General features: G+C 46.8%; 1 protein-coding gene across 10 annotated transcripts in view; it reads left to right on the top strand.

The window, feature by feature from the left end:
• Positions 1-1,116: 1,116 nt before the first annotated feature.
• Positions 1,117-20,564, top strand: part of NCAM1 (neural cell adhesion molecule 1) — an 87,693-nt gene continuing 68,245 nt past the window's right edge. For all 10 annotated transcript variants that reach the window (XM_054291438.1, XM_054291437.1, XM_054291436.1 and 7 more), the window contains exon 1: positions 1,117-1,222. In XM_054291438.1, coding sequence (XP_054147413.1) covers positions 1,168-1,222 — 55 coding nt within the window. In that variant the 5' untranslated portion in view covers positions 1,117-1,167. The remainder of the gene's footprint in view (positions 1,223-20,564) is intronic.

The following is a 20,564-nucleotide window of genomic DNA, read 5'->3' as shown; positions in this document are numbered from 1 at the left end:
TGCTGTGTTCTCTTCTGGGGTTGCTCTTCTCAGGCCAAGCTCACAGACATTTAATCTCGAAAATTTGGGTAATAATTGCTGCAAGCTCAGTGCCCTCCATAATAAAAACTAAACCTAATGTGTAGAAATCAGCTAATTGTTTTCAGGATAGAGGGGTATTTCTTCCTGAGGTTTTTATTCCAAATACTCTGAGGACAAGGTTGGCTTGCTGCTGCTGCTGCAAAAAAAGCATATATAAACATATATGACATATATAAACATATATAGCATATATATTTATATATAGCATACATAAATATAAATAACACATATAGACATATACACCATGTATAAATATATATACATATATAAACATATATATAACATATAAAAATATATAACATATATAAATAGATATAGCATAAAAATATATAATGTGTACAAACCTATATACCCTATACATAATATGCACTGTTTTTCTAATATATAATAATATTACAATATTTTTTTGCATAAATATTAACTACCTACTTTCTATAGCACATAATACATATCATATAATATACACATATTTACATACCTATTAAATACACATTATATACACATTAGAGTAATTGATATTCTAATACTATAATATTATTTTATAAGAGTAATAATGATGCTATGATAATTAATGATAATGTAATATAATATAATATAATATCATGTAATGTAATGTAATATAATATAACTCAATGCAATGTAATGTAATATAATGTAATATAACGCAATGCAATGCAATGCAATGTTATATGATTATATTATATTATATTATATTATATTATATTATATTATCATGCAATAAATATATCATAGAGTAACAATTAGTAATGATGCTACGATAATGAACAACAACACGATACCAATGAACAATAACTATTTCCCTATTCCTCTGCTCCCTCACTCCCCAGACAAAGCCCTTTCCCCCCCCCCCCACGGCGCGCAGCAGCGCGGCACTATTTCCCCTGGCGGATGGATCTCTGTGTCCCGGCGCGCAGGGATCGGGGCGCTGCGGTCCGTCAGTCAGCGCCGTCAGGCGGCGCCGGGACGCGGCGGGCGCAGCGCTGAGCGGAGCGGCCACGCCGGGCTCGGCTCCCGCGCCCTCCCCGCGCCCGCAGCCCCGGCCCGCCGCTCCCTCCCGCCGGTGCGATGCTGCTGCCGCTCGCCGTGCTGCCCTGCGCCTTCGTCCTGCTGCGGGCCGCAGGTACGGCGGGCCGGGGGCGCGCCGCGAACAATGGGCTCGGGCGGACCCCGCGCTGCGGGGGCTCGGCGGGGCCGCGGGGTGGCGGAGACGGCAGCGGGAGCAGGAGGAGGAGGAGGAGGAGGGTGCCGAGCCGGGCTGGGCTGCGCTGGGCTGGGCTCCCCCGGGGCCGGGCTCGCTGCGCGGGGGGCGCAGACAATGGGCGCGGAGGGGATGCTGCGTGCGGGGTCGCGGCGGGCTCGGGGATGCTCCCGCGGCCGCCGCCCTCCGCCGCCCGCCCGGGGCACGGACGCGGCCAGGGGCGCAGCCAGGGATGCGATCGCCGTGGAGCGGCCGGAATAATAACAGGAGAAGGAGGAGAGGGAGAGGAAAGAAAAAAAAAAAAAAGAAAAAAAAGAGAAAAAGGAGGGGCGCGGGGCGCTGCCGTTGTGGAGCGGCCCCGGGCGCGAGCCGTGGTGCGGTGGCCCCGCCGTGGCCGCTCGGCAGCCGCCGGTCACCGCCCGGGTCGCCCCCGCCCGGCTGCGGGAGCGGCAGGTGGGCTGGGAGCGGCGGGATGGAGCGGCCACACCTGCGCCGGCCCCGCCCCAGCCAGCATCCCTGCTCCGAGCTGCATCCTTGTGCTATCCATCCATCCCTGCTCCGAGCTGCATCCCTGTGCCATCCATCCATCTCTGCTCCGAGCTGCATCCTTGTGCTATCCATGCATCCCTGCTCCGAGCTGCAGCCCTGTGTGCTCCATCTCTGCTCCGAGCTGCATCCCTGTGCCATCCATCCATCCCTGCTCCGAGCTGCATCCCTGCTCTGAGCTGCATCTCTGCTCCGAGCGGCATCCCTGTGCTATCCATCCATCCCCGCTCCGAGCCGCATCCCCGTGTGCTCCATCCCCGCTCCGAGCCGCATCTCTATGCTAGCCATCCATCCGTCCGTCCGTCCCTCCTCCCCGGCGCTGTCCGTGCCGGCGCTCCCCGGGGAGCGCTCCCGAGCCGCGCTGCGCTCCGCCGGTGTTTGTTCCGCGTCCCGTGCTGTCCCGTGCTCCCCAGCCCTTGTCCCCCGTCCCTGGGGAGCATTCCGGGCTGGCGGTGCCATCGCCCCCTCGCAGCTGTCCCGCGCCTGGCTGCGCTCCGGGATATCCCCGGTGCCGTGTCCGCGTCCCCGCGCTCCCCGGAGCTGTCGGTGTGTCTGTCCTTGCCGCGTTCCGTCCCTGCCTCCTCCCCACGCTGGGGATTTTTATCTCCTTAAGCAATTACCGCCGCTGGGGCTCTGTCTGCGCTGGCGGTGACGGTGGCAGTCGCGGTGGCACTGGTGACAGTGGCTGTCGCGGTGACAGTGCCACCAGCGTCCCCAGGGCTGCTGCCAGACCCGAGCCACCTGTTTAACATCGGCACCCACCCCGAGCCCTGCCCGGCTCTCCGTTTGGGCTCTGTTTAATTAAAATAAAACCCCAGAGCGTTTGTGAGGGGTCTGTGCGTGGCGGGGGGATCGCGCTCCCGTTCCAGCCGCTCCTGCCCTGCCCAGCTCCGCATCCTGCCCGGCCACACCCTCGCATCCCACATCCCTGACACAGCCCCGACACAGCCCCGCCGCCTTTTCAGCTGGGGGAGCCCACAATAAAGCGCCTCGCTTCGGGGTTTAGTTTTTTTTGGGTTTTTTTTTTTTTCCCCTCAGGGGAAATAAATGGGAGTAAGCAAAAGAAAAATTATCTGCATATCAGCTGTTGCCCCACTCGAATGCATGTTTATCCAATAATAATAATTATGAATATGGAGGCTGCCTAGGGAGCTGCACAGCTGGATCTGTTAAATCAGCACAAAATGGAGAACACAAAAACCAAATAAAATATTAAAAAGCTAGAACAAAGCAGCAGCAGTGTTTATGGTGAAAGCAGCACCAAGCGCATCCAGCTCTGCTTTCCACCCTAAAGGATGCTCTGCTTGTGTTCCTGCTTTTTTTCCCCACTCTGTCATGGGGGAGAAGGAATTTTGCTTGAAAGCTGTGGAGATGTCAGTGCAAGAGGGTGTTTTATTTATTTCTATTTATTTTCTGATTGTGCTGCTAAAGAAACCTTAAGCTTAAATGTAAGAGGAGGCAAGAGGGAGATACTCATCAGTGAGGAATCCCTGAGGAAACTGTTGTGTGAGCACAGTTGTGGGGTGGGCTCACAACCAAACCGTGTTTTTATGGCTTTTAGGATAATTCCACATTTCGTGTGTACCCCCGTGGCCTCTGGTAGTGATGATTTATTTTATTTAGTCTGCTGTAAAATTAAAACATTCCCTGATAATGCAGAAGCTGATTTATAGACAGAGCAGATGGCTCCTCTCCTTTCATGTGCATCCTGAGAACTGTTATTTCCTAAAGAATAGAGAGGATTTGGTACCAAACTTTATCCCCTTGACACATGAACTTGAAAATTCCCCAATTGGCTCTTGGGCTGGGTTTGGTATTTTTCAGGGGGGGAGGAGTTTTTAGTGTGTGTGTTTTGTCAGAGGTTTTTTTAAGGACATTTCAAATGAGTAGCCTCCCCAATCACCCGGTTTTGAAGTGTTAAACATTGTGGCTGCTCTCCAGGCTGAAAGTGCCTTCACTTCTCCTGGCTGGCCTCCAGAAATGTATTTTAAGGATAACTGCTCTGCCTGGGTGCAGGCGCTGGGTACACAATGCCAGGGGGGGTTTGATGGTTTCCTGTTTGTTTGGGGTGGGAGGGCGATGCCATGGCTTTCCTGCACGGGCTGCCAGGGAAGCAGAACCAATTGCTGGGGGAGGAGGAGGAGGAGGAGGAGGAGGAGGGGATCCTGCATCTGCTGCCATCAGTCTGCGAGGAGCAGAGGGACCAGCTCGGGGGGGGAGACAAAAGCCCAGTTTATTTCCTCATTTCAAAGGCCGCCCTGCGGTTTTCCTCGTTGTTTTACACACCTGGTGATAGAAAAAAAGGCACATTTCTGGGGGTTTGGGGTGGGTTTCTGGCGTGGTTTTGGAAGCATCGTCCTTTGCAGTGTGTTCAGCGTGAGATGGGCATATGAACTTGCCCAAATGCCTCTGCAGGCAGCCTGGGAGGAGCTGTTTCCCCTGGAATTGTGTGGTGGCTTTTATGCAGGGAATTCTGAGAAAGCTTCAAGGATCTGATGCTCCCAGGGCAGTGTTTTCCAGGTGCTCTGTGTATATATACAAATATATATATAGAGGGTGTTGATTTCTTTGTTAATTTCCCCAATCTCTCCTTTCCCACGGATGTGAAACGAGCAAAGCCACTCGCTTGTAAACCCTCACTTGAAAACGACAAGGAAACAGAATTGTGTTTTCCTTGCTGTTTATAAACGGGCAGAATGGGAATAACTGGGCTGAGGGTGTGTCTGGCAGGGAACTACGGCTCCCAGCAGCTCCTGGATGGTTCCTTTGCGCATGTTTTTTTCAGGAATTAATGTGATTTAAAAAAAAAAAAAACGAAAAAAAAAAGAGCCACCAGGCAAATAGACTTTGAGGCATCCAAATCACCGGAGCAAATGTGAAGGTCAGCTCTGGGCTGGCTGTGGCTCCTTTTGTTTAGGAAAACACATTAGCATGGAGCAAAGGGCTGGCTGTGCACGGCGATGGAAATGAGCAGGGCTTGGCAGCAGGGCCCTTCTGGTTCCTGGTGGGGAAATGCAGCTGCTCATTAGCAACGATGCCTTTTGAAGTGACCCGGAGCCAAATGGCAGCTCCTGCTGCTGCCTGCCCCTGGGACTGGCTCGGGCAGACACTGCAGGGAGGTTTGCATGGGGGTTTGGGTGTGCAGTGCACGTGGAATGGAGGCAAACGGATCAAAATCGAGGATAAAATTGAGATTAAATGAATGTATGGCCTTAAATCCAGTGCTTTGCACTGTGTTGATGGTAAAGCAGATAATCCCTCTCCATAGGGTCGGTGATGCAGATTCCAGACCTAAGTGACACACACAGGATGGAGTCTCCATCCCTGCAAGTGCCCAGAAATGGCACTCGGGGCAGGGTTTGGTGCTGAACACGGTGCTGCTGCAGGGTTGACAGTGACACTTGATGATCCTAAAGGTCTATCCCAACCTTAACGATTCTCTGGTTGCACAAAAAGCAATTTCAGGAAGAATTTCCTCATGGGAAGGGTTAAACCTGGGCAGGACTGCCCTGGGAGCTTTGGATTCCCCATCCCTGAGGTGTCCAAAGAATTTCTGGGCAGGGTGGGGACTGCTCACAGCTTGGACTCATGGCTTTGTGGGGCTTTCCCAGCCTCAGGGGCTCTGATTCCATGTGGCAAGCCTTGTGCCACAACACCTTGGGCTGTTCCAAGGATCTGATGCTACCAGGGCAGTGTTTTCAGGTGCTTTGTAAAGAGGGCGTTGATTTCTTTGTTTATTCCCCAATTCTGTCCTTTCCCACGATGTGAAACAAGCAAAGCCACTCACTTGTAAATGCTCACTTTGAAAATGACAAGGAAACAGAATTGTGTTTTCCTTGTTGTTTATGAACTGGAAAAGTGGGAATAATAACTGGGCCCCCAGGGAGGAATGGGAATAACTGGGCCCCCAGGGGAGGATTCCCCACCAAGGGAGGTGCTGACATCTTTTAAAATACCCAAAACCACCTGAAAACTTCCCCAGAGGCATTTTTTGGACCCTGTTACAGCTTTGCCTTCTGAGGTCGCTTTTGACCCAAGAATTTGTGTACTGGAGGTGCTTCAGCTCAATTCTGCCTGGGACAAATGTGGGGCATCAGCAGCCTCGGCCCAGCTGCCGGAAAAGCTGATTTTGGGGGAACAGCACACAATGGGAGGTTTATCCTGCACAGCAAGTGCAAATTGCTTTAGATTCCTCTGAAGCAGCAGCAGCAGCAGCTGTGGGGTAGAGTCACAGAGAGCTGTGCTTAAGAGCAGGGGGAGTTATCTCAATTCTCCAACGTGAATAATAATTGGGATGGAGAGCTGGTGCTTGCAGCAGAAATCACAGAGCGAGAACAGGATAAAAACTGTGCTTGTGCCTGGAGATGAATGTCTGCACTTGGCTCTGCAGAAGCAGAGCTGGGGGTGGGAAAGGGGGTGGGATTTCAGGAATCTGTGTTTGCTCTGTAATGGCTCAGGGTGGGTTCAGTGCTCCTGCCCTGCCCAGGGATGGAGGCACCAAAGGTCCCAGGGGAATTCAGGATGAAATCCAGGTCAGAGAGGGGACAGAGCCCCTGATCCCACAGCCTTTCCTGTTGTTCTGGCCCAGCAGGGCCATGTCCCACCCCTGATGCAAGAAATCCATTTGGGGCTGCGGGCAGTAATGGGATCTGTGTCAGGGCTGATCCATCCTCTATTTGCATCCTGATCTTGTGACAGGACAGATACAGGGGGAGTTGGGAAAATGGGAGTGGGCTGGTTCAGTGCAACCTGGGAAGAATAACGTGGAAAAATATTTGGGAAATCCATTGAAATGGTCAATTTCTTAAAATGGGAAGCAGATTTGATTTATTTTGAGTTAAATGTCCATCACTTCACCAGGGCATCACTGGACAGGACAAAACCCATTTAAAGAAACTCTTGACTGCTTGATTGTTGCAGAATTGTCAATCTCATCATGCTTGAGCAGAAATATTTATGTTTCCTTTCTAGCTGAATTTTTCAGACTGGTACAGCCGTTGGGTAAATCAGGGTTGGTACTTTCCACAATTTGTTGTTAAAATCAGGCAAGTTGGGTTAATTCTCTGAAAATCCACCTGCTCCTGACTGCTGAGGCCACGTTTGGAGTGTGAGCTCCAGTTGTGGAGCACAACCAGTGGATTTACTGCAGAGGGACTGGAGGAGCATCTCTGGTGTGAGAAGAGGCTGAGAGAAGGCTCCAGGGATGTGGATGTGCATAAATCCCTGCTGGGAAGGAGTGAAGACAGCCAGGATCTCCCAGCAACAGAACAAACTGGAATACAGCACAGCAAATCCTCTCTGCATATGAAAACACACCAAAATCCCATTTTTTTAAATTATTGTTTTATTTTTTTGATTTTTTTTTTTTTTTTGTTGGATGAATCCTGGACCAGTTTGAGTGGAGAGATTGTGGATTCTCCATCCATGGACTTTCAGAACACACCTGGTGACCTCCTGCCTTCCCCTCCTGCACTGGGATAGCCTCAAGATGTCCCTTCCAACCCCAATTATTCTGTGATTTTCCACCTCTACTCTTCTAAAAACAGTTCTAATAGAAGCTTATTTGAATATTTAATTCACTTTTCCTTCTTTGTTTATGTCATGACATTTCTCACCCTTGAATCTTTAGGAGGAACAAGAATGTTAATTGTTTGTTGCTGGTTTATGGTTAATTGTAATTTACCACATTGATTAACTTGGAATGTGACTGCAAAGACATGAATGGGAAAATCTGTGTACAGATATGGGGAATTGTGTGAAATGAAGGGTTAGAGGTAGAAATGAGCCAGGTAACATCCAGGCCACGTTTTGGGCAGAGTTTTGTCAGAATCAGTGAAATCCAAGGTCCTTTCCAGAGGAGAGCCCTGGCTGAGCTGTGGAATTGAGCAGGTGATAATGATGAAATAAAGTGATGAAGATTTTAGACAATGAAATAGAAAATCGTTGCCTCCATATTTAAATGGGCTTTCCCAGATGTTTAATATCTCTTGTCCCAAAAGCAACTGTATAAAAAATACTTTAAATGTTACTACAACTGCAATATATTCCTGCAGAGTTTAGTTAATTGTCCCTGAAATCAAACTGTAGGATTGTAATTGTCCTTGTTTTATGGAGAAAAACCCCTAAAATTTATTTACAAAGTGCAGTTCTTTTTACAGTGAAGACTGATGTGCATTAAGCATTCAAAAATTGAAATCCCATTTTTTTACTTCTAATGTGGGATATTCAGGGCTGGTTGGAATAAAACCAGAGGAGGAGCTGCCAGATTGGTGGTGTTGGCACAGTATTGGTAAAGTCGGCTCTGATTGTGGCATTATTGCATATTTTAAAATAGGAACAACCAGATTGGTGGTGTTGGCACAATATTGGCAAACTGGGCTCTGATGATGGCACTATTGCAAAAATTAAAACAGAACAACCAGTTTGGAGGTGTTGGCACAAAATGGCAAACTGGGCTCTGATCTGTGGCATTATTTCATAATTTAAAATAGGAGCAGCCACATTGGTGTGTTGGCACAATATTGGCAAACTGGGCTCTCTAATCTGGGGCATTATTGCACAATTTTAAAACAGGAACAACCAGTTTGAGGGTGTTGGCACAAACTGGGCTCTGATCTGTGGCATTATTTCATAATCTAAAATAGGAGCAGCCACATTGGAGGTGTTGGCGCAATATTGGCAAAGTGGGCTCTGATCTGTGGCATTAATTTGAAATAAACACAGCAGGGATTGAGGGCAGCTCGGGCTGGGGATGCTCGATGGGTTCCTCAGAGCCCAGCCTGTCCTTGCATGTTAATCAGCCTCTCAAAGGAGCTCTGATGTGCATTGTGCAGGCTCTGGGGTTGTGGTGCTCAAAAGGGTTTTTATTCCATTCAAGTGGAGGGGCTGAGAGCAGCAGAACCGGGCAGTGGCTGGGGAAGGACAGCCCTGAGTGCCCCGGAGCTGTGCCCTGCCAAATGGGCACAAAATACTCAAATGTTCACCCCCAGCTCTGCCTGGCTCCTCGGGCAGCTGGGGGGTAAAATTAAATATTGGACAGTTGGGATCTCAGCAGGCCAAGCTCGAGGTCGTGATTGTGTTGGGAAACTTGGAGGGGGTAAAAGTTGGGAAAATGAGAGATTTGTGAGTTGGGAATAACGGGATTTCTTCCAGGTAAAGGTGGGCAAATTTCAGTTGTGTAAGTTTGGAATAACAGGATTTCTCCCAGCAAAAGGCTGAGGCAATTGAGTTTGGGAATAGCAGGATTTCTCCCAGGTAAATGTTATGGAAATCTCAGATTGTGTGGTTTGGGAATAGCAGGATTTCTTCCAGGTAAAGGTTGGGGAAATGGCAGATTTGTGAGCTTTGGAATAACAGGATTTCTCCCAGGTAAATGTTATGGAAGTCTCAGATTGTGTGAATTTGGGAATAACAGGATTTCCCACGTTAAGAGTGGGGAAATTCAGATTGTGTGAATTTGGAATAACAGGATTTCTCCCAGTAAAAGAGTGGGGAAATGACAGATTTGTGAGTTTGGGAGTAACAGGATTTCTCACAGGTGAAGTTTGGGGCAATTGAATTTGGGAATAACAGGATTTCTTCCAGGTAAAGGTTGGGAAATTCAGATTGTGTGAGTTTGGATAACAGGATTTCTCCCAGGAAAAGTTAGGGCAATCCCAGATTGTGTGGGTTTGGGAATAACAGGATTTCTCCCAGGTAAAGGTTATGGAAATCTCAGTTGTGTGGGTTTGGGAATAACAGGATTTCTCCCAGGTAAAGGTTATGGAAATCCCGGATTGTGTGGGTTTGGGAATGACAGGGACTAACACAGCAGTCCTCTGGTGATGTGGTTTTATGTAACTTCAGCTGCTCTGGGGCAGTGTGAGGTGAGGTGTTATTGAGCTGAAAAAATCCAGAAAAGGGGAGATTTGGGCTCCTTTTCTTTGTACAAATCTCAAAAACATGGTAGATATTGAAGTCCTTGTTTCATAGATATTGAAACATGGACCTCAGTGAGCAGTAGGGATGTTTCAGTGGGTGATGTTGGTACTGTGAAGGAGAAAGTGGCAGATAAAATATATATCTATGTCTGGATGGATACAGATGTACATACAGATGTTCTAGTACAGGAATTTTGTGCACTGAGTAGAGAACTGGGCTGCAGACTGTGCTTGTGAGTTGCCACCATCTCATGTTGTGAAGAGAGGTGAGAACTGATCCTGGTTGTGCTGAAAAAAACCTTTTGTTGGGAGGAAAAATCTGCATTTCAGACAAGCAGTGAGCCTATCACTGTGCTCCCCAAATCCAACACTGTCATCCTGGCGTTAATCAATATTATTGAGCTGTTTGCCGAGTCCTTGGTGTCTCTTTGCTGCTGCTTTTCCTCCTTTATCAACTCTTGGGCACATTTCTTACGCCTGATTATTTTGTTCTGTGAGAACACTGGCAGGGTTCCCTGGTAGTGTGAATTTCTGCAGTGAACTTATGGAAAGCAGCAATTCCAAACAGGTACCCAGGGAGCTGAGAAAGCCTTGGGGATGATGCTCAGCCTGGGCTGAGGTTGCATTTAAGGTTTTTGTGGAAATGAATCACCTGGAGTCGAGCTTTTGGTGTGGTTGTTGTTGTTTTCTGTGCTCAAAATGGAATTTTCTGGGTATTTTTGTAGGGAACACGAGGGATTTTGGGGTAATTTGGTGACATGGGGAGCATTTTTCTGCTCAGTGTTCATTTTTGCTGTATTTGAGTGAGGATTGTTGAGTTTTTTTGTGGATGGTTTGGGGTAGGAATGGATGGATTTCTGCCTGTGTCACTGCAGTGAGAAGGAAACCCCAGACCATCCCTGCCAGCCAATGTTGTTGTTCTCTGTGCACAAAATGATATTTTTTGGGCATTTTTGTAGGGAACACGAGGGATTTTTGTGTAATTTTGTGATGCTTTAAGGCAGCAAGATGGGGAGAGCATTTTTGTTCATTTTTGCTGTATTTGAGCGAGAGTTGTTGGGTTTTTGTGTGGATGTTTTGGGGTAGGAATGGATGGATTTTCTGCTGTGTCACTGCAGTGAGAAGGAACCCCCCAGACCATCCCTGCCAGCCAATTCCCATTTATTTCCCTGATAATCCCATTTAAAGCCTGTTTCACTTGCAGTGTTTGGAGGTGGAGTGCAGCAGGAAATACTGAGTACAACCAGTGCTGGCATTTCCTTTACTGAGAGCTGCATAAATGTGGTTTTTATATCAGTCACATTAATGGTGTGCAGGCTGTGCACTGCTCTGATGAAGCACTCAGAGCCCACCTGGGCGTGCTCTGAAATCCCCAAAATAACCAAAATAAAACTTCTTTCAGATTTGTTAACGTGCATCACAGATCCCATGCAGTCCAAGCATCAAAATGCTCCACCATTATTGGCTAATTATAACATTGGAGGATTTAATTTTGCATTTTTCACTGTGGTAGCAGTGAGAGGAGTACACTTTTGGCATTTTAGCAAAAAACAACCAACAGCTGCTTGGCCAAGGAACTTTTTGAATTCTTGAGAGCTGCAGGAGTGAAAAGAGCAGAGCTGGGCAGTGCTGCAGTTGTGTTGGCAGCAGATAATCCCCCAGTGCAGCGAGGAGCAGACACAGGAATTACTGCACACAACCAAATCCTGCTGCACTTTAATCTCCCCATGATCTCTGCGAAGGCTCGCAGCATTTATTCCATTTATTCCTTTTATTCCTTTTATTCCTTTTATTCCCTGCTCCCTCCTGGCTGGGGTTTGTTGGGAATGAAGGAGAGAAGCTGGAACACATGAAGGAAATAAAATTTAATTTTTTTAAATTTTTTTTTCTGTAAGAAGAGCTGCAGATCAGAGATTTAATTTATATTGATTCACGTCTGGCTTTGCCATTGGGTTTTATTTGGGCTTTGGCTATTTTGCTCTCTGATTTTTCTCCATTTCTCTGTAAAATGAATATTTCATGAAATACAAGCAAACTTGGAGTAGTTTGTGCTTCATGGACAAAAATAACGTAGTGCTGCAGTGTTTGTTTGTAATTTTAATTTCCCACTGCAGGCTGGCATGGCTGTTAGCTCCAGAGCAGGAAATACTGTGAAATATTTCTGTTTAGAGTAACGGTTATTTAGTATAAACACAAGTAAATAAAATTTATTTAGTTATAAATACTTTATATAGAGTAAAAGTTATTTTGTCTAGCAATGGGTGTTTCTGTTGGTAGGATGCTTTTATTCCTGGTAAAAAAGGTGAAGTTTTTGTGGTGTGCAGTTTGGTTTTGCACAGTATCAGGCACCAGGAGGTAAATCCTGCTTTAATGCAGTCCCAGGGAGGAATTGAGGAATTTTTCTCACCTGCTCACAGGTTCTGATGGATCCCTATGAAAATTCCAAGTGCCTAATTGAGTAAAAATCAATGTAAATCTCCTTAACAACCATTTCTTTTAAATAAATCACTTGTGCTCCTCTTTCTTACACCTGGTGAGAAACCAGGCTTTTCACTGAAAGAGAAAATGTGATTTTTTATCCCACCCAGGCCCTGCCTGGCTGCTGACACTGCAATTAATGTGACCTGCTCTCATTAATGGCTTGTTGGTGGGGAGGGAAAATACAAAAATTGGTGTAAACTCTGCTCTTTTCCTTGCTGGGTGCTCTCAGCTCTGGGAGGGTTTGAACCAATCTGTCAGTATTTTGTGTGTCCCACACTTGGTGTAAGAACAAAAACCTCAACACCATCAGCAAAGCACTGAGCAAAGCCAGCCCTGAGGTATTTTTCACTCAGTCTCTTTTCCAGGAGAAAGCTGCACTTCAAACCCTTTGATTTTTTTAAAAAATCTCTTTAAAACACTCTTTTTTAAACCCACACAGTTTCTGGAGCAGCTTTTCCCATTATTTTCTTGAATATTCAAAGTGAAAAGGTGCCCTTGGAGCAGTCCCTGGAGTGTGTTTGCTGTGGGTTTTTTGTGTTCTGGGCAAATACACTTCAGGAATTTCTGCTTTTATCAATGGCAGTGCTTGGTGTTTGCTGATAAAACAACAGTAGAAATAAATGGTTTATGCTCAAGCTTGTGGGATTGCATTATTTAAAGTGAAAATAATACCTTAAAGCTTTTTTTGCTTTTTACTGGATGTGCTTCAGTTTCTGATAACCTGTCTCTGTTTTAGTTACATTTTACCTCTTAATCCCCCAAAAATGGCAGAATGTGCCAGAACGTGCAGATGAAATGCCAAGTTTTGCAATCCTCATTATTTTGGTTAAAAGAAGCCATTTTTATATGAGGAATTCTTGCTTCATGAGACTGGATCTGGATTTAAATGCAACCACAAAACCATTGTGGACCATTTTTGTTGTGTTCATCCCTGAATTCCAGGACCATTTTTGTTGTGCTCAGCCCTGAATTTCAGGACCATTTTTCTTGTGTTCATCCCTGAATTTCAGGACCATTTTTGTTGATTTTAGCCCTGACTTCCAGGACCATTTTTGTTGTGTTCATCCCTGAATTTCAGGACCATTTTTGTTGATTTTAGCCCTGAATTCCAGGACCATTTTTGCTGTGTTCATCCCTGAATTTCAGGCTCTGGTTTGCAGCTGCAGGCACTCTGGCAGGTCTGGAGGGCGATCAGTGCCCTGTCCCAAAGCTTCTGTGCATTCCCAGGAGCTGCTTTTTATCAGCCTAAACTGGTCCATCCAAAGCAGCCAGGAAATAAAAATAGAAATCCCCCACTCCTGCTTTGGGCCCTGCATTATTGATGGGTTCCTGCAGTGTCCTCTGTGTCCAGGAGATTTATGGAGTGTGATTTATTATTTAGTGGCACATGCAGGAGCACCTCCAAGCATTAAAGAAACAAAAGATAAAGGTATTTTCTTATCAGGTGAAGGGTTCTCCTATCTCATTTTCCTTGGAGATTGCAGCAGCGGTGGGAGCAGAGGAATTCAGCTGGAGTGGTGAGTGAAAGCAATGCTGCTGATTCCCTTGGAATTTAGCACTTTAAATGGATTAGAACTAAAAATATCCCTGCCTGGCATTGCGTCAGAGCCTTCCAGAGGATCTGCATTTCCATGTTTGATGGCAATTTCAGAAGATTCCCACGTGGGAGCTAAGTGGGAGCCAGGGTTGGGGATTATTGTGAAATTCCTGGGGGTTGCTAAAGTGGGAGCAGCGTTTGGGAAGGAAAAGGTGATTTTTGTCATGGACAAAAAGGTGATTTTTGTTGCAGACAGGTGTGTGATTCTCTCCTTGGACATTGGGACAGGAATGGGTTTGTAGCTTTGGGGTGGGATCTTGCAGCATCTGGTTCACCATGTCTTGTTCATAAATTCTGAATGACCAGTGAATTCACTCATTGCTCACAGTTTGGGGTTTTTGTTAATGATGGTGTGAGAACACTGCATTAGGGCTTGAAATCCCAAACCCCAGCAATGGTTTTGTACCAGTGGAAAGGGAAATAATCACATTTGTGCTTACCTAAAACCTGCAGTTTTAGGGAAGGGATTTTGATGGAGCTTCTGCTCCTGTTCTGTTTGGACAAATGTGACTTTCCTTAAGCAGTGAAATGATCTTGTGGAGGGGCTGGACCAGAGAAGCACAGAATCCCACAGTGCTAATTGGGGTGCTCTTAATTAAATGTGGTGGTAGCACCGTGTTAAACACCCTCATGCATTATTAATTCTGAACTGCTGGAAAATCCCTATAAATCAGTGCAAGATTTCTTCCCCTACACTGAACATTTCTGTTGATTCTTGGCCCATGTTTTGTGTAACTGCAGAGCTGTTGGCTGCACATTCAGGGGCTCCAAAGGTGAGTTTCTCCTGATGCTGCAGGTGTGTTTTGGGCCCCAGGTGTTGGTCCTGCAGCTTTGTGGAAGGTGAGGGGAACTGAGCAGGGTTAAACTCCTCTGTTGGGTGGGTCAGCTACCTGCACTGCAGGGAAGCCCTTTGAGATGCTCTAAATTCCAGACAGGTGAGATTTGGAGGCTGTGGTCCAGGTTAACATTTTGGACTCCACTAGATGGCACTGATTTGTTGTGCTGTTGATAAAAAACTATCAAATGCAGTGGGAGACTTTTATTTTTTGAAGAGGAGCCAGAAAGGAGGTGATGAGGATGCTCAGTATTTATCTGTTTGTCTGCTGGGTGCATTGATGGTTTCCTTCACGACCTCCTGCTTCTGATGAGGAGTTTTGGATGGAGTGAGTGTATCTTGTAATATTTAGCACTGGGAAGACATCTCTAAACAAACACCTGGTTTTTCTTATCCTCTTTGTGTGGAAGGAAGAAGCTGGGTCAGTGTTGGTGCAGGCAGCTGGGTTTGCCATAACTGTGTCTCAAACCGTCACAGAATCCAGGATAAATAGAAATTCTTCTCTTTCTGATAAGGAAATAATGTTCCTGGTGGGTTAAAGTCACACAGTGACAGTTCTGGGTGACACCAAAGTGATTTCAGTGTGGTGGTGCTGAGGGCACTGGGTGGGAGCAAATAATTAATTATTCCAGGGGCAGAAAAGGCTGTGAGAGTTCTTCTGGTAAATCTGGTGGCCAGATTCTCCCCAGGACCTTCTGTGTGTGCTGCCTAGGGTGGAAGGGCAGAGAATCTGTAATTCCCTCTCTCCTGTCTTCTCCCTGCACCCCCTGTGCTGCCCTTGGGGCATCCCACATGGAGCAGGAGCTGTTCTGCTCAGCATTTAGGATGTTCCATGAGGATAAACCTGGGGTTGGGCTTGGTTCCACCTGGTTTTCCTGCTGTAATCTCCTTTTCCTGGCAGCTGAGCAGTGCTGCAGGTTGGCCTTGCCTGACTCCATCACTCGTGGGTGTTTGGATCTGGTGCCTCACGAGAGTTGTTGTGCAGGGAGTGTGCAGCTCTCCCTCCTTCTCCAAACTAAATCCCGCCTGTTTCCTTGCCTTCCTTCCAAGAGATTTGCAATTAAATGGTTTTTCAAGGAGATCAGCCTCCCATTTCCATTGCAAAGGTCTGTTCTGTGCCTGGCCTGTGCTTGGAGGGACGAAGCCTTTCAGGATAAATCCAGCAGTGACTCCCCAGAATTCAGCGTTTTGTGGGTGCTGCTGCCTCCTCCAGCTGCAGGTTTTGGGGCTGTGTGTGGGGTTTTTGCAGCTCTGTGTGTTTCCGTGGGGAATTTTGTGTTTCCCCTCCCCAAAGGCTGCAGGGAGACGTTGGCAGGGCTGGGCAGCCCGGGCACTGCAGCACTGCAGGGAGGCACTGAAATCCAGTTTTGTGCAGTTTTGTGGTTTCGGTGCCACGGAGCTGGGGCTGATATTCCCCATCTGCTTTGGGGTTTCCTGGTGCTTTTCCCTCCTCTCCTCTCAGACTGGAGGTTCAGTTGTTATTTGGCCTCAGTTCAGAATTAGTGATGGTTCTCAGCTCACTGCAGTCCCTGTGACATTGGCAGGGTTGGCTTTTTCCAAATACTTCTTTTTTTTCCTTTTGCTACCATGAATTTTTACATAAACTTATGAATTTTACCCTTGGTGGGGAAGCATTGGGTGATGTGCACTGGCTTTGAATTAATTCCTAATGCCGTTGTTTCCTAACTCTGTGATTTATATCTATTCCATTTCATTCTGGGCTTTATACATTATTAATTCCTAATTCCATTATTCCCTGACTTTTTCCCATTGCCTTTTTCTTTTTTCTTCTTTCTCACAACGTTTGTCTCTTGTTTGCTGCGTACTGAAGCTTTGATGTTCCTGGATAAATGATTATTAATAAATTGATCATGTGCCGTGCCTGGGATCAGCCTGGCTGTCCCAGGGGTGGGTGGGGACCAGGTGCCTTCTGTACCTTGGACCTCCCAGGTCTGGTTTATCCTCAAATAAATTTATCCTAGTATATAATTATAATTTAAATAATTATAATATAAATAAATTTATCCTAAAATGTCCAATATAAATAAATGAAGATGAAGGGGAAAATTGTCCTGATTGAAGAGGGGAAAATCCAGCTTAATTCAGAGCAAAGTGTAATTAAGGGGAAGAGTAAATCGGCCCAAAAAGGGGGGACTGAGTGGAGCAGGGCAGGGCTGTGGGGTTTGTGCTGCTGGGAGAATCAGGCAGGGCTGGCTGGGGACTCCAGGCTCCCTTTGCTGCTCTGTTTTCCAGCACAGAAGGTGGAATAGTAATTTATTATCTGACATTCTTGGCAAACAGATGGAAACCACTCTGCCTGTGAATTTGCAAGGGAAAGGATTCTGGGAGCAGGCTTTGCATATGTCCTTCCCCCCTTGGTTTTTGTGCATGCTTAGGAAAACAACAATGAAGTCATGCCTTGTTGTTGGAAGGGAACTTGTGTGGTGTTCCCACTCCTGCTGTCAGCATGGATAAGAGAGACATCCACTCTGAACGTGGCAGAGGGATGGAAATAAAATAAAGCTGAGAAGTGCAGTGAGCTCTGCGAGTTCTGCTCGGTTCTCATCCCACATTTGCATTTTGTCGTGTAGAACAAGCCCCTCTGTTTGATGGTGAAGGAAGAGATGCTAAGGCTAAAAACATCTAATTAAGAAGCGAGCAGAAGTGTAGAATAAACCTCTCTGTGTGATGGTGAAGAAAGAGGAGATGCTAAGGCTAAAAGATCTAATTAAGAAGCGAGCAGGTGAATAGAGGGCTCAGATCAGCGAGCAGCGAACGTGCCCTTTGCAGCGCTGACATGTTTGTGTTGTACTCCGCCTTTGTTTGTGCTTTCCTTCAAGAGGGCAATTAATTAACTTGTTTCTTTGTTTTGCTGGGAGGCTTTGCCTTTGGTGAGTTTCACACCAGGGAGTTCTCACCCGGCAAGGATGAGAAAGGGGCTCTGGCTTTGGGAGGGCAGATAAGAGCACTTGGGAACGGGGATTTTGCAGTTTGGGGTAATTAATTGCCCTCTGGGTGTGTGCCCTGTGTGTGACCAGGCACTGCAGAGGTTCCTGAAGCACTCGGATTGTTCAGGAGCAGCAGCCAGGGTTTGTGGCAGGGGCTGGGGCTTTTCCCTGCAGAACACAAAGCCTGGAGGAGGCAGTGGAAGGAATCAGCCAGATGGGTGCTTAACCTAAATCCCCTGAACTCCCTGGGGACACCTGGCCCAGGCTGCTCGCCTGCTCAGGGCTGCTGTGCGAGCTGTGGGAGTGCTTTATTCAATATCCAGGTACAAGAAATGGCCCTGAGAGCTCCTGGAGGGGAAATCCTGCTCACAGTGTCAGGGAGCCATAGAGGAGATGGCACCAGGATCTGCTGGGCAATCCCAGCAGGAGCCTGGGAATTCCCACTCACAGCTTTGGGAATGTTTGGCTTTCCTTCTAAGTGAAAAAACAGCCATGGCATGGACATTGACTGTAGATCAGTGGGAATCTCCCATCCATGCACCACCAAGGAATTCCCATTTTGTACATCAACCACTTGGATCTATCATCCCATTTACGGTGACTTGGATCTGTCATCTCATTTATAGTGACTTGGATCCATCCCATTTATAGTGACTTGGATCTACCCATCCCATTTATAGTGACTTGGATCTACCCATGCCATTTATAGTGACTTGGATCTGTCATCCCATTTATAGTGACTTGGATCTATCCCATTTATAGTGACTTGGATCTGTCATCCCATTTATAGTGACTTGGATCTACCCATGCCATTTATAGTGACTTGGATCTATCATCCCATTTATAGTGACTTGAATCTGTCATCTTATTTATAGTGACTTGGATCTGTTATCTCATTTATAGTGACTTGGATCTACCCATCCCATTTATAGTGACTTGGATCTATCATCCCATTTTTAGTGACTTGGATCTGTCATCCCATTTATAGTGACTTTGATCTACCCATCCCATTTATAGTGACTTGGATCTACCCATCCCATTTTTAGTGACTTGGATCTATCATCCCATTTATAGTGACTTGGATCTACCCATCCCATTTATAGTGACTTGGATCTATCCCATTTATAGTGACTTGGATCTATCATCCCATTTATAGTGACTTGGATCTATCCCATTTATAGTGACTTGGATCTATCATCCCATTTATAGTGACTTGGATCTATCCCATTTATAGTGACTTGGATCTTTTATCGTGACTTGGATCTACCATCCCATTTATAAGGAGATACAGAGACTGAAATGAACACTCAGATATTTCCACCCTCTCAGAGCTCATTGCAGTCTCTGCAGCTCTGCCTTTCTGTTCCCCACCACAGCAGCACCCCTTATCTCTGAATTCCACCCTGAATTTCTCCCTGTGCTGCCTGGAAGAGGCAGAAAAGGAGATGCCAGCACAGTGATGCCCCCTGAAACCAGCAGCTCCTGCCTGACCCAGGGCAGGTTCCTTCTCCAGGATCAGAAAATCCCTTCCAAACCCTGGTGCCAATTGCGCAGAGCCAGGCAGGACCCCGTTCTTGTTCTGGTGCCCATCAGGGGCAGCTGCAGGCTGGACTTTGATGTCCTGGAGGACAATGGGGTCCCTGTTCCAGCTCCAAACGCCTCTCCTTGCTGTGCTCTTTGTCTGGGGACTGTGGGACTGGGGAGAACGTGAGGGGCAGCACGAGATGGAAATCCCAGGCAGGAAATGGCTCCCAAATGCCATCGCTGGGATGGCAGGGTTTAGCAGGGATGCACTGGGAGGCAGCAGAATTTTAATGCTGGCAGATAAATGAGGATGAAGGGGAAAATTGTCCTCGTTGAAGAGGGGAAAATCCAGCTTAATTCAGAGCAAAGTGTAATTAAGGGTGGAGGGGAACTTCTGGTGTAGATGGAGAGAGCTGAGAGATGGCAGGAGGAGTTTCTGTGCACACATGAGATTTATGTATTTCTGTCTGGTTTTCCTAGAGAATGTGCCCACCTTTTCCTGGGGTGTTTTATGCAGTGGGCACCAGAAATTCTGGGTGATCCAAAATTGATTTGTGCAGCGAAGGAGGTGAATCAATGCAGGAAATCTGAATTTCTGCAAAATGAGGTGCTTTAAAAAGAGCAGGAAGAGGAGAAGTGGTGGTGGATCCTTGTGTTTGTGAGGAGCAGGAACTGGGAGGGATGGGGATAGGATAATGGGGTGCCAGAACCCCCATCCAGCGCTTTGGGTTAGGGCTGGCTGTGAAATAACACCAAAAAGATGTTTCTGTCCCTTCTCTCCCTAAAATCTCTCATTATTTGCCTCAAACCCCGGCTCATTAATCTCAGACCCATTCTCATTTCTGTTTTCCCCAGAGCTGTGGCAGGATCCCAGTGAGTCACCTTCTCCCAGGGTTTTGTTGCTGTTCCCTCAGTGACAGGAGTGACTGAATTCCTGCTTGCAGGCATGTAGGAGATCCCACATCCCTGCTGCCATCTGTTACCAAACTTTGAGGGTTCTGTTTTTCCCAGTTTGCAGCAATTTGAGGGAGAGTAGGGGAAATAGAGCAGGTGATTAAAAGGAGGATTCAAGTGATGCAAAACATTGGTGGAATGACCAGGAAAAGAGGAGTGCCTGCGGTGGGGCTTTGGGAAATTCAGCAGCCTCTGACAGAAGATGGTTTTACTCAGATATTCTGGCTGTATTCCCCCTGTCATGAACCAAATTTCAATTTATTCCTTTATTTTCAATGGCGTGTGGCTGTAATTGCAGCTCATTATCTCTGTTGTGGTGAAGGCAGGGCTGAGGGTGTCCCAGGAGGTGCAGGCTGATAACAAAATTCACCTTGCACGTGAGCTCTGGGTGCCAGCCCTGCCTCCTGAGTGCATTTTTTAATGAGCTCACCTCGTGGAGAGATCCATTGTTCCCTGCACA

Source organism: Melozone crissalis, unplaced genomic scaffold (genome assembly GCF_028551555.1).
Source record: "Melozone crissalis strain CALT ecotype California unplaced genomic scaffold, PUWL_Pcris_2 ptg000092l_1, whole genome shotgun sequence".
Classification (NCBI taxonomy): Eukaryota; Metazoa; Chordata; class Aves; order Passeriformes; family Passerellidae; genus Melozone; species Melozone crissalis.
This window is presented reverse-complemented; position numbering and strand designations above follow the sequence as displayed.